Below are 13160 nucleotides of genomic sequence, written 5' to 3'. Positions count from 1 at the left end.
TGTTATAGACATAGCAGTAAATATTTTAATCCATCAATCCATAATGAAAAGAGAAAAAGGAAACCAATTATTCCTGGAAAGTACGTTTAAAATGATATATATCTCAACACACCAAAATCAACATCTGTTCATGCATTCCTAGAAAATAATGTACAACTTGCATCCAGACAAAGGAACTAATAGAATTGAAAATCAAAGCTAAATTAAGCACTAGTCACCGACTCTCAATTGGTGAAATATTGAAACAGAACATTTTCAATATGTCAAAAATACCAACAAATCCCTCATGATCTTCACAAGCTTCATGGGAAGTTTTCCATTTTCCTGTCTCCAATGATAATTTTGGTCAAAGTTTGAATGTTGACTGTTCACCACCTTAAAACATGAGGACATCTTTGACAGAGAACCAAATGGTGAGAATGCAAATTCAAAGATGTCACCAACAATAATTTAGTGGGCCTCAGCAGCATCATTTGCCTGATATTTGGATTGCAGATGAAGATATCTCAGATCTTCGGGCACCTGTGACAGAGTTTGTGTTAGTTCGACGATTTCTAACACAAATGACTCTATATAAAGCCATTATGACAGTTGTCAACATTGCATTCCACTATCATTACCCCTTTGCTCAACAATGAGGGCTGAGATGCCTCATGAGCTTGATGCTGAATGTGTTGGTGACACAGTAGAATCGAAAGGTCCATTGCTGTCATCATTAAAGGAGGCTTCCATTTTGTCTTTAACTCAAAAACCCATTCATCCAAATGAATCTTTTCTGTCAATGATATAAACAAAAGAAGTGTTAGTCATAAAATGAACTATCATACATATCTTCTGTCAAAGATATCAATGTAGAAAAGACAATATTATGGACATGTAGCAAAGAGAGACAACCTCTTTGTCTTCTTTCTTTTATATTACCACAACACGTTTGTTGGACAATTTTTGAACTAAATAGAAGAGCAAGTATCTAGATTCCTAAGAAAAGAGACAGTACATAGTTTCCTAAGAAATATTCAGATATATCATTGTATTTAAAATATCATCCATCTTAACAGGGACCATGCAGTAGCCACAGAAAAATTCTCTGCTTCCAATGATTACCTTCTTCTTCCCACATAGCAGCTATCCGAAGAAAAGGTATTGATTGGTATTTTTGAGCCTACACTTCAGCAAATACAGAAAAAGTTCAATAACTGAAGTGTCTGAATCAAAAGATAAATAAGAATGCACAAATGGTAGATTAAAACAGAGAAGAAATCCATACACGTGTATATGCAAGCGTCTGCTTTGTGTATTCATAACCAAGCTCTTCCATCTCCTGTATTCAGTCAATTAAATATTTTCCATACAATTAACCAATCAAAACGAAAACAATTAGACAGAAATAAACCAAAGATAAATTTATAAGAGAGAGAAAAAGTTAGAAAATGGCAGGTTCCTACTAGAATTTTACCTAATTCAATCAATTTGTCTGTTGTTGAAGCCCCTTCTTGTCCAAAGATTTCATGTTTGGAAAATTAGAGATTTGAAAAACGGTGAACGGTGAACGGTGAAGTAATGGAAGAACATCCAAGTAGTTAAGCACTCTGTTTTATAAAAATAAACAATAATTAGCCAATGATCCAATTGGAAGCTGCAAAATCAGAATGATATATAATTGGGCGTGGATATGACGAATATAAAAGAGACCCAGCTTGTGAAAATATGAACCAAGTGTTAGGTGTTGGATCACAGACCACATATTCTTTACTTCTTGTACTCGTAATCTGAGCTCATCCAATATATTCAGGAATCTTCCGCCCTTCTTTGTTGGTCCAAATAGAAGAAAGCGAGGTACGCAACCCGTCTTCTTAAGAGAAAACTCCCCAATTATAAGAAATCCTAAAAAATAAAAGAAATTAATGGGCTTCAATTTAGCCAACATGTATAAAAGAGACTCAATTTGATATATAAGAAATCTGTATATATTAAAGAATATTTATAATTAGCTTATCCAAAACAGCAATTACCTGAATATGTTGTTGCCGCCTTTAAGATATTATAACAGAAAATGGGACTCTTACGACGGGGCTTTTGGCTCATCCAATATATTCTTCCTCATTTATCAATATGTGTTCGACGTTAGGAATCTTTCGCCGTTCTTTTTCTTTCTTGCTTTGCCACCGTTTCCTCAACAAAGGGCAATTTCGGATTTCTATTATAGATAGGGAGGTAGGCAACCCTTCTTTTGGCATGTACTCCAGCTTAGGGCAGTTCCAGACCGACAATTCTTGAAGAGATGTGAGGTGTTGAAGCCCTCTCTTGTCCAAAGATTTCATATTTGGAAATGAATATATAGAAAGAGAAGTCAGACAAGAAGGCAGCAACTCTGGCTCTGAAAATGACTCCACGTCTTCAGATACGCCACCGATGCCCAAATCTCTAAGAGACGGGAGTTCTTGCAAACCCCATCCCATCCGACCGGCAAGGAGTTTATCACAATCAATAATGTTAATAGTTTTCAGATTGGAAGGAAAGCCCCCTTCGGGAAACGACTCAACTCTTGGACAAGAAAATATATGTAAAAAATTAAGAGAAGGGAGGAGTATATGCATCTTCGATGGAAGTGACCTTAGACTTTCACACCGAAAGACAGAAAAGATTGAAAGTTTGGGGGCACGAATTCCTCCTTTTGGAAAAGATACTAAATTAGGGCAATCAATGATCTGAATTAGCCACGTCACTAAATCACGTCCATGTTGTTCTGAATCTGTAAAAGATTTCAGATTCTTACACCTCTGGATATCGATAGCTCTAAGCGTTGGGAATAAATCTAACGGAAATGACTTGAGGGAATCACAACCGTCCAACTTCAACCTTTCAAGGGATGAAAAGTTTAAGTGTGTTGGGAGCTCTAACTTCATACATTTCTTGATTGTTAACGCTTGAAGACAGTTGTTGGAGGCCACCATTCCTATGGGAAAGGATTCTATCGCGTCAAATCCTCCAATTTCGAGCTCCCACAATTTAGTTGGTAATTCCTTTAGCAGAACCTCATTACAATCTCTTAAATGTAATTGTTGTACAACAGGAGCCTTTGGGAGTGAAGCCACCAGCAGCAAACATTCATGAATCTCAAGTTTGACTGCAGAAGGAAGATCAACCGGTAGCCCTCCAATTAACTTAGGACAATCAATAATATAAAGCTCTTTGAGTTGTGAAAAAGCTCTACCTTCGTTTTCAGCACCAAAAGAAGACCATTCCTCCCAATTTAACATTCGCTCAAACCTCAGAACTTTCAGGGCTCCAAATGGTTTAATGGTTGAAGAATTATTGGCATAAAACTCACGAGAAACTTTAACAACTCCTTCAAACCCAACAATAGAGAGGTGCTCCAAAGAGGGTAGCTCCCCAAGTGGTGGCAAGTTGGGAAAAAGTTTACAATTTTTTAGGTGAAGGGAAACTATCTTAGAGTACGAAAGATGTCCAACCCAATTTGGAAGACTTTCGGAGCCATAGTTGTTGATAGTGAGACTTTTCAAGTTACTATGGGGCCGAAGATTGTCAAGTACAGATTTTTGACATTCTGAAATATTAGTTTCCAATGCATTCCATTCCAACACCAACTCCTCAAGGTACTTCCTATCTTTCAAGCATGCTTTCAGAGCATTCGTAGGAGATACATCATTTTGGAGCTCTGAAATAGAAAGCTTTCCTCGAAGATTTGCAAATTTTCCCAATTCTTCAATGCAAGCCCCACTATGTTTGCTGATGATAAATTTACTTAAAGTTTGTAGACATTTTAGTCTACCCAATTGCATTGGCATTTCCGTTATGGCAGTTCCACTAATATCAAGATGACGCAAGTTAATGAGTTTTCGCATGTCTCTTGGTAATGCAGAAAGATCTTTACATTCTGATAAATTCAATGTTTGCAAATTGCACAACTTACATATGGAATCAGGTAATCTTGTAATTGCAGTGGAAGAAAGGTTCAAGTAACGTAGATGCTTAATTTCGCCAATTGATTCAGGCAGCTCAGTCATATTTCGATAGTAAGATAGCGTGATCACCCGCAAGCATCTTAACTTTGGCAATAAATCAAGTGGTACTCTTTTAGATAAGAAGAAGAAATTGTATGTTGGTGACAACTCCAATGGCAAGAATGTGTGCAATCGAGTAGCCTCGCAAAGAACCTCAAACTTATTAAAGTTATTAAATCTTCTTCTTAAATACGACAAATGACGAGTCTTTTTCATTTTTTCATGAGAATCGTCAACCTCCAGCCTAAAGGTAAATGTTCCAGATACAAATTTTGCCAAGTCGTTGACAAGATCATGCATTACAAAACCTGATTTATTGCCACTTGACTGTTCCAACAATGATCTTGATGCCAAATCAAGGAAGTAATCTTTACCAACCTCTTCCATTCTTTTGTTTGTAGTTTCTTTTAAGAAACCTTCTGCCATCCATAATAAGACTACTTCATCTTTTTCTAAAATATAATCCTTAGGAAATATTGAACAGTAAGCAAAGCATTGCTTTAAATGTGAGGGAAGATATTGTAACTTAATCTTAGAGCTGGAAGAATGTCTGTCTTATCTATTGGTGAATCCCATAATTCGCTCTTCAGTATCTGCCCCCACTCATCAACATCTTCTTTAGATCGCAAGAGACCTCCCATTGTCTTGGCCGCCAACGGTAGACCGTCACACTTTTTCACAATTTTTCGACCTATTACTTCTAGCTCTGGACGTGCATTAAAGCTATTATCATGGAATGCATGTTTTGCAAAAAGTGACCAGCAATCTTCTTCCAATAATGGCTTTAGACGATCAGTTGAAACAGTACGCATGATTGATGCAACCCTATCATTGCGTGTTGTTACAATGACTGTACTTCCTTGTGCCCCAGATCTAAATGGACTACTTAAGTCATCCCAATCAGTATAATTATCATTCCATACATCATCTAAAACAAGTAGGAATTTCTTATTCATCAATTTATCTTGTAGTGTAATTTTAAGCAGATTTAGATTCATACTATCAATATTAGTAGACGAATCTACTTCCTCCATAATTGTTTTCGTTAGCTTCAACACGTCAAACTCATCCGAAACACATACCCATGCCTTAAAGTCAAAATGCTCCTTCACCCTCTGGTCCTTGTATACAAGTTGAGCAAGGGTGGTCTTGCCAATTCCTCCCATACCAACTATGGGAATCACACGCAGATTTTCATTGCCAATCGCTTCAGCTGAGATCAACAAGCTAATTATTTTTTCCTTATCATCATCCCTACCAAAAATACCAGATTCTTCGACCAAAGAAGTTGTGGCCCGTCTTTTTGATGAATATTCTCCTCCAACACCTTTTTTCAGATCTAGAACATCTTTTTGTTGTGCTAGATATTCTAGTTTGCCAAGTAGGTCTTTTATCTTTGGCTCTATCACCTTGACAAAATGACCAAGGAAAGTAGAGATGGATTTACGTACCTTACTTGAAGTGGTTTGAAATTCAGCATCCAACTTACGTTGTAAGGCTTCAGTGGCTATCTCGTCCAAGACGTCGTCAGCCTCATAGATAGCATCTTTTGACTCCTCCAGCCACACTTTCACATCAGGGTTTGTAAGTTGTTTTTCCTCCGCGTCTTCAAGCAGTGCATTCACGGACAGCAATTGTATCTTCAACTTGTGTAAGAGACCTTCATCGAGTTTTCGTCCTCGAAAGAAGTCAGCAAAGTCGCCAGATGCCATTCGATCAAAAAAGGCTTGGAGAAAGGGAGAAAGAAGTAGGCCTGCAACCTCAGCCATGTTTTCTTCTTTGCAAATCCAAGGAAATGAAGGAAGATGAATGGAGCAAAGGGCAGAGCAAAAAGAGAGTGCAACGGTAGAGACGAAAGAAAATGGAGGAAGATGATTGCAAGAAACAGCGTAGCAAAATGAGAGATACTGCAAGCCAAAGAAGGCGCACGGGAAACATCCAATGGGAGTGATGGACCCACACGGATCATGGACTTGAAAAGTAAAGTAACACTCATTGATGAAGCACTTGTGGATTCCACACCACGTGATTGAATCAAAGTAATCAAAGAAAATGGAAATCAGGAAAGTGATGTTTTAACTCCTCCATTATTGAGGAGGTGATGGGTAAACCACCAACCCTCGGGGAAAAGGATCTTCTCAATTTCAAAATTTCTTAATTTTTTTTATTTAGTGCATTTTGAAGAGTTTTGGGTGGTAAATCATAAATGCCATGCCATTGGAAGGTGAGAAGAGCCCAAGTTTTCAGTTGTATGGAATGAGTTAAAGAAAAATATGATAAGTAAGATAAATTTTAAATAAGTATCATTTAAATATTGTATGGAAATGAATGAAACAAAAATTACGTACCCCTGTTTACTCTCTGCTTGTCTTGTATACCCACTCATAAGAGAAAATAATTGAAGCTAATGCAGCTTCCCAATATGAAACAAAAGTGTTGCAATATGATATCACGACAAATAATTGAAATTATCTTGTGTCCAAAGGCATAGATAGCCTCATGGTAGGACTGTACCATTTGAGGAGGCCATTACCATAAAATATAGTTTTATTTTTCTTTCCTGAGTACCATAACATAGTCCAATTGCCATTACCATAATATATAGTTTTTATTTTTTCATTTCCCATCACTTTAAAGGAAGAAACAAGAAAAAGTAAATCAAACAAGAAAGAAGAAACAAAGTAACATGTAATTGCTTTAGAAAAAGACAGAACAATCACCAAGGGCATGACCGACCTTTCACCATCAAATACTCCTTCAATCAAGACTCCATTAGTTGTTTCCAAAAGTCTCCCGAGCAAAGCTGCATAAATTAGATTATCTTATTTGAGAGGAAGAAACAAACGTCTCTCTTTCAATAATATATCGTCTTTGGTTGGGCTGCTTGACTCGAATTTTATAAGAGGATTTGGTTGGAGATTCAATTCTACCCAATAAAAGTTAAAATAAGGAGAACAAGACATTAACGTCATATACAATTATTTTAAGCCTAAGATGAGCATCCTCTTGCTTACAATAAGATTCTTAATTACCTAATACAACAAACATCTTCTCCTTCTTTATTATCAATAATTTATGAAGGATAATGGTTGAGTGGGTCAAATTAGTCGGCTAATAACTTTAAGAAATGAGGAAATTAAGTGCGCATGGGAAAGTGAAAACAGCTGTTAACAGATATATTACATTATCTTATTTGGGAGGAAGAACCAAATGTATCTTCCATTATCTTAAGAGAATCCATTGTACCTAAATGACAAAAGTTACCACATTGTATCTATCATTTAAAAGAAAACTGATGCTATTGGATGACCCAATAAGCTCCCCAGTTGATACAATGCCAAAAAAATAATAATAAATAAATAACCAAAAATAGGCCAAGTAAAAAATGACCCGGTCCAGTAACTTCTTAGCCCAAGAATCAAGAAAAAGGCCGTTAAAAAAGGCAATTTTGTAGGCGTCCAGAAGATTGGCTGCGGGTAGGCACACCTGCAACTCCTCTAAGCCTTTCCAAGTCTCAAGCCCAAAAGCTATTAGTGCTATCTAAGACTCCAGCCTTTCCAAGTCTCAAGCAAACTTGTTCTTCAAAAATTTTCTCGCCAGTTTTCCTGCTGCTATCTCATTCTCACAAAGCTAAGTCTTGAGACTTGAAATGTGTGACAAAGCTAAGATAATATTTCAACCGCATCAGCAGATGGTCACTGCAACATATCAAAGCACCATCCATTTTCTGGTATTTGGGTTATAGAGATGAAGAAATCCAATAACTTTGGGCACCTGTTAACACAAATAACTCCATCATACAAATTTCCTAGCCATTAATTATGACACTAGTCTTTTGTAGTTAAACTCTGAAAAAAGAAACATTGTATTCCCACTATAATTACCCTTGTACTGGAAATGCTGTTGAACAAGCTAGGAGGGCAGAAAATTGGAAATGCACATGAAAATTCATTTCCATACAATAAATGATATTATTGGTGTTGTGGTGTAACAATGCCACTATGTTGATTTGGACGGCTCTTAGAACATGTATTGCAGAGTACGATTTCAAATGTTATAAAAGGCTTTTATTGTTCTCACTGGACAACAATTAATTTTTAGATGAAATTGTCAAAGGTCCGATTCAACATATAATAGTGGATAAAGAAGAAAGAAGAGAAGAAGACCAAGTGATCCAAAAGCAAATGGGACAGCTTTCGCGTCTCTCTCTCTCTCTCTGATGTTGTCCATTGAATGTGGTGAACTACTCCACATGCACCACGTGATTGAATCGGAGTAATCAAAGTGATGCATGTAAAAGTCCACAGCCAAATTTTTTTCCTTGATTGGCTGGCTTGACTTTTTTGAGAGGAAGAAGAAGCAAAGGTCTATCTCTTACAACTACTGTACGTAGTTTGCAGCACTCTTAGACAACTACTGTAGTTTGTATTACTTTCTCTTGGTTGGCTTAAAAATAATATTTTAAGAAAATAGAGAGCGAAATAAATAATCTACTGAAATTTGTATTAAAAAAAACGTAGTTAAAATAAAATAAAAATGAATTTTTAAATGACAAAAAGGAATGATATCTTGAAAAAAGTGTTATGAATTTTATTTTTATTTTTGTTTTGATAAGGATAAAGGTCCAGCTCAAGTAAACAGGATAAGCTTTCAAGTTAATTAGTTTTGTACTTCAATCCATTTGTAAGTAGATTGTCATTATCTTATGGTGACATCATGTCATAATGTCATAATGATACGAACTTTGTTTAAAATTCACCATTAAAAATCAGTTTGTAAAATGAGAGTGTCCAAAGCTTATAATATACAAATGGTTAATATGTATTTAAGCCATATGGAACACTTCAAATTATAACATACTACAGTATTCCACAACCGACGTATTCTACCGACTATGACCCGATGATAGTCTTTTCTCTTTTAGAGACTTCACTCATATATTAGTATTCAATGACTTAATACTAAATTTATACATAGTACTAAAACATTTTAATCCACCAAATAGGTCACCCCCTCCATGATTCTATACTTGATAGTGGCTGTTTCTAATACCAAATGAAACAAATATTAAGTATAAATCATCATTGAAAATCAGTTTGTAAGGGGAGGATGCCCAAAAACTTATATACAAGTCATTAAAATTGCATTTAAATCATGTTAGACATCTAAGATCATAACATGTAACATATAATATAATAGCCGGTTTTGCTATGTTGTGGCCTGTTAAGTATGAATAAGGCTTTTCAGAGCAGTAATCAACATCCGATCCATAAGTTTTGGGCTTAGCCTGATTTGCCCCCATAAAAAGTTACTAGAAAAGGTCAGTCCATGACAATTATATGAATTTCTAAAACTAAAAAGAAATTAGGGGGAGGAAATGTACGTATATTTGGTTGGAAAAAAAAAAAAAAACCCCTATATATATATATATATATATATATATATATAAGAGCTACAAACCAGTATATAGGTTTACTGGCATAAATAATGGCCTCTAAATGCAAAGCATATGTGTAGAGAGGTTTATTGCCACCAACAATGGGTTTCAAAAATTACAAATTTATTCCAAAGCTATGTGGTAGCTTGCAGGTGTTATTGGCCGGCCATGGTCATTTACTTCTGAGCTCTTGGATCTTGTATTATTGTAGTAACTGCAAATTCTACAACCAATGAAAAGAAAAAGAAAAAAGAAAAAAGTATAAGCTGGAGATTACTAAATTAACCAGTGTTTTTTTTTTTTTTTTTGTTAAAGTTAATGGAGCATGTTGTCAAAGGTGGGAATATATGTACAAATAGCCAATGGCAAAGTAGTAAGTTTACTTCTTGTGTTTGTGCGGTGGACACTCCCTACCAGCTGGTTGTCTGAAACATTCCTGATAAATAATAATAGTATGGCAATTGCAATTAGAAAAATATGAAGGATGATGAGAGAAAGGAAAGAAAGAAAATCTAAATTGTCAATTCTTTCTAGCTAGAAACGAAAAATAAATAAAAAGAATAATATAATATGGCTTGAACTCAAAAGAGAAGGAATTAACTCACAAAATCATCAAATGCCCCAATCTAACAAGTTGAAGGAGCTCTGCTGGTATTACGCCACTAAGCTTGTTACTGTTCAATCTCCTGCAGACAATACAAAATCACCCTTGAAGACTAAACAAATTCCTCATAATTTCTTCTTTTATCAAACTTGAAAGAAAATTGGAGAGAGATACTTACAAAAACCTTAAGGAAACCAAGTTTCCAAGAGATGATGGGATGATCCCAGAAAGATGATTCTGGTAAAGGTCCAAGCTAATCAGGGTCGTTAGGTTACCAATAACCGTTGGTATGACTCCACTTATGTTATTTCCAAATATCTCCCTGCCAGCAATTAAATAAATTACCACGATTAATATATATTTTGATATTTTCCCTTTTTCTGAAAGAAAGATGTCCCAGATATATCGAAAACTATCTTGTTTATGATCTTACAAATATTGAAGATTAGACAAGGACCCAAGCTGAGGGACAAGAATTCCCGAAAGTCCAGCATTGCCGAGGTCCCTTCAATTCATGAAATCTAGTTAATCAAAAAGTGCCTTCTTGATGAAGATGAAGAAGAAGAAGAAGAAGAATGCTTACACCCTTGTGACACTATTATCACCGTTGCAAGTAACGTGATACCAGGTGCATGGATTCACCAAATTTGGATCCCAGCTCTGAAGGACACCGTTAGGGTCTACCAATTTGGTTTTCCAGGCATAAAGAGCATCCCCTGTTTTAGCAAAAAACAAAATTAACTGAGGTTGAGAGAGATATACATTATTAAACACGTTAACAAACAACTCAAAACACATTAACAAACCTTCAAAGTTGCAATCTACTGATGCAATTGCAATAGCAAATACAAGAAAAACTAGTGAAATTGGAGTAACCATCATGGACGGACGAGTTAAGGATCCTTAGCAATGATATCTAAATAATCTTAGTACGTAGCTCTTCCATAAAAACTGGCTTAACCAATATAATAGAGCATATAATTTGGCAATGTGGATACGATGTAGTCAAGTCAACTTACCAATTTTCCTGCCTGCCTGCCTGCATTAAAAAGTCCGTCCACATACTTTAAAGACTAATGTTAATTTAATATACTAAATTCACAATTTTTTCATTGAAAGAAAACTTCATCATTGAATGCAGTCTCATATATATTGTGGTTCGCATGTATTATAGTATTATACTACATTAACCTTAAAAAAATGTTGACAAAATGTACCAAATAAAAAAAGATTTGTCTCATTCATTTGGAGGATCAGATCGAAACAGCAAGCATGCCTATATCTCGTAGCCTGTATGACAAAATCTAAGTTGTTTAATGCCTCTAAACCACCATACCAAGACAATGAAACCTAATAGGCCACCGAGTTACTACTGGTCTACTGCCATATTTCGCAGCCTTTTTAGACCTTATGCAATAATTTACATCACCCAGTACTCTTGTCGGTTGATGTTGGTGTTGGTTTTGTGCTCATCCATATGCCAATAATCCAAGGCTGCCTATCACCCACCCATCGGAAACAAAGGATGATTGTTTATTTGAGGGGCATAATTATATTAACTGCCAGCAGAATAAGAAAAAAGACTCTTACAAATAACCCATGCGCTTCTCTTAACCCACAACTCTGAAGGGGAAGAACACAAAGGATGGGTGGATATCATTACACATTTAAATTCTTAACAAAACTCTCCTGCAATCCCAATCTGGGTCTATTTAGACGTGACACAAATTGAAAGCCATCCACAAACTATAAGAAGCCCTCTAGCTATATATGTCATTAGGTTATAATTTACTATAATTCATGGTTTTCCTCATGAGAAGAAAATTAAGGAACATTTAGAAGAAATTTCTGGAATGGACAGCCATAAGCCCCTTTTTTATTTTCGTCCACGTTATAAATCACAAGAAACCAGCATTTCCCAAGAATTTAGCATCTTCCAACCGCAGCCATTGAATACTAAAAAGTTCTCAAGAACGATTGAGCAAACAAGCACTTAAGAGACAAGAAAGATTTCATATATGGGGACAATATCGAGTTTCAGACACAATGCAGTGTGCAGGAAAAGAGATCGATTAAAGAAAACACAATTAAAATATTAAAGAACTCAGATGTACTTACATTGAACGCCATATCATCATGTGCAATATTATATAGGGCAATTCATCTGGAACATGTCTCCCAACAATTGAGAAAGAAAAGAAATGATGTCACGGCCGGAGAAGTTGTTGGCGAAAATTCAACCAAAATATTGATAGATCTCATGAGAATTGTATGAGATCTGCAATTGTACGATTTTCATCTCCTGAGAAAAGAAAAGTATCTGCAATTGTATGTCTATACCAAGGATTGATTGTAAGTAAAAACATCGATCATGTAATCCTGGGTTCATCAGCTAAAAACATCATGTAACATTTAGCTTTACTAATAACTTGTAAAATGATTGCATCCGCAAAAGAACAGGCTTTCTCAATCTTCAGGCTGTCATCATTTTAGATCAAATTCCATAAAGAATGAATGTGCACAGGTTACCCTTAAGAAGAATTCAATTTTCCAAATCATGCATAAGCATTAATTGCGTTTCTTTTTCTCCTGATACTGAGAAAATGAAAGAGAAAACAATCACATAGTAGCATATTTGAATTGTGTTAGGAGTGAACACAAATTTCAGATATACAGCGGAGTTAATCTCTTCCTCTTTGTGCAAATTAAATAGTTACATTATAATTAGCACCCAAAAATAATCTCACAATGCAAAATAATTTCTTCCCCAAACTCTAGGTGGAAGATTCAGAAAGCATAGAGAAAGATAGGGCTATGGTTGTAGCTATGGCGTTTGAAGAAATGCCTCAAAGAGAAGGAAAGATTAAAAACAGCTCTTGTACGTAGAAGAAAAATCAGGATGAGAAAGAAGGCGTTAGGCTAGAGGCTATGATTTCATGTAAAATGTAGAAAACAAAGATGGAGATTTGTGAAGAAGAAGATGGTGATTTGTAGAAGGAGAAAGTAATATTAAACGACTACATTTTGTCTTTCATTTTGTTGATGATCTTGGTTACAAGAGGAAACATTATGTAGAGTTACAAAGGGAAACACA

The 13160-nt window shown here is 35.6% G+C and overlaps 3 protein-coding genes and 2 pseudogenes across 6 annotated transcripts in view; all 5 read right to left on the bottom strand.

The window, feature by feature from the left end:
• Positions 1-1499: 1499 nt before the first annotated feature.
• LOC132167494 (putative disease resistance RPP13-like protein 1) overlaps positions 1500-13160 on the bottom strand; it is a 28765-nt gene continuing 17104 nt past the window's right edge. The window contains exons 2-3 of the mRNA XM_088513689.1: positions 1740-1807; positions 1500-1589 (exon numbers count right to left, since the gene is read on the bottom strand). Of these exons, the coding sequence (XP_088369815.1) occupies positions 1789-1807 (19 nt within the window). The 3' untranslated portion in view covers positions 1500-1589; positions 1740-1788. The remainder of the gene's footprint in view (positions 1590-1739; positions 1808-13160) is intronic.
• LOC148587267 (putative disease resistance protein At3g14460) lies at positions 1799-4511 on the bottom strand. Its single transcript, XM_088513691.1, has 2 exons — positions 2013-4511; positions 1799-1884 (listed from the first exon to the last, which is right to left on the bottom strand). Exon 1 carries the CDS (start codon positions 4449-4451, stop codon positions 2082-2084), a length of 2370 nt encoding a protein of 789 aa, XP_088369817.1. The 5' UTR covers positions 4452-4511; the 3' UTR covers positions 1799-1884; positions 2013-2081.
• Positions 1816-13160, bottom strand: part of LOC148587264 (putative disease resistance RPP13-like protein 1 pseudogene) — a 49338-nt pseudogene continuing 37993 nt past the window's right edge. The window contains exon 3 of the transcript XR_015911518.1: positions 1816-1884. The product of XR_015911518.1 is annotated as a putative disease resistance RPP13-like protein 1 pseudogene (transcript). The remainder of the gene's footprint in view (positions 1885-13160) is intronic.
• LOC148587266 (putative disease resistance RPP13-like protein 1 pseudogene) lies at positions 4451-5794 on the bottom strand (annotated as a pseudogene).
• LOC132167450 (leucine-rich repeat protein 1) lies at positions 9481-11317 on the bottom strand. 3 transcript variants are annotated; one of them, XM_088513436.1, is made up of 7 exons: positions 11284-11317; positions 10650-10782; positions 10500-10571; positions 10245-10388; positions 10068-10148; positions 9846-9898; positions 9481-9685 (listed from the first exon to the last, which is right to left on the bottom strand). In XM_088513436.1, exons 1-7 carry the CDS (start codon positions 11309-11311, stop codon positions 9639-9641), a joined length of 558 nt encoding a protein of 185 aa, XP_088369562.1. In that variant the 5' UTR covers positions 11312-11317; the 3' UTR covers positions 9481-9638. The 3 variants fall into 3 exon arrangements, with proteins under 3 accessions (XP_088369562.1, XP_059434417.2, XP_088369561.1); XM_059578434.2 differs by lacking the exon at positions 11284-11317 and adding an exon at positions 10873-11005; XM_088513435.1 differs by lacking the exon at positions 11284-11317 and adding an exon at positions 10873-11005 and having other exon boundaries at positions 10692-10782.

The sequence above is a fragment of the Corylus avellana genome, chromosome 2 (assembly GCF_965113065.1).
Source record: "Corylus avellana chromosome 2, dhCorAvel1.hap1.2, whole genome shotgun sequence".
NCBI lineage: Eukaryota > Viridiplantae > Streptophyta > Magnoliopsida > Fagales > Betulaceae > Corylus > Corylus avellana.
This window is presented reverse-complemented; position numbering and strand designations above follow the sequence as displayed.

Coding starts and splice junctions, on each gene's coding strand:
- LOC148587267 (XM_088513691.1), bottom strand. CDS start 4,451: ATGGCAGAAGGTTTCTTAAAAGAAACTACAAACAAAAGAATGGAAGAG.
- LOC132167450 (XM_059578434.2), bottom strand. CDS start 10,948: ATGATGGTTACTCCAATTTCACTAGTTTTTCTTGTATTTGCTATTGCA. Junction 10,389..10,499: donor TTGTCTAATCTTCAATATTT/GTAAGATCATAA, acceptor AATTGCTGGCAG/GGAGATATTTGGAAATAACA. Junction 9,686..9,845: donor CCACCGCACAAACACAAGAA/GTAAACTTACTA, acceptor CATTGGTTGTAG/AATTTGCAGTTACTACAATA.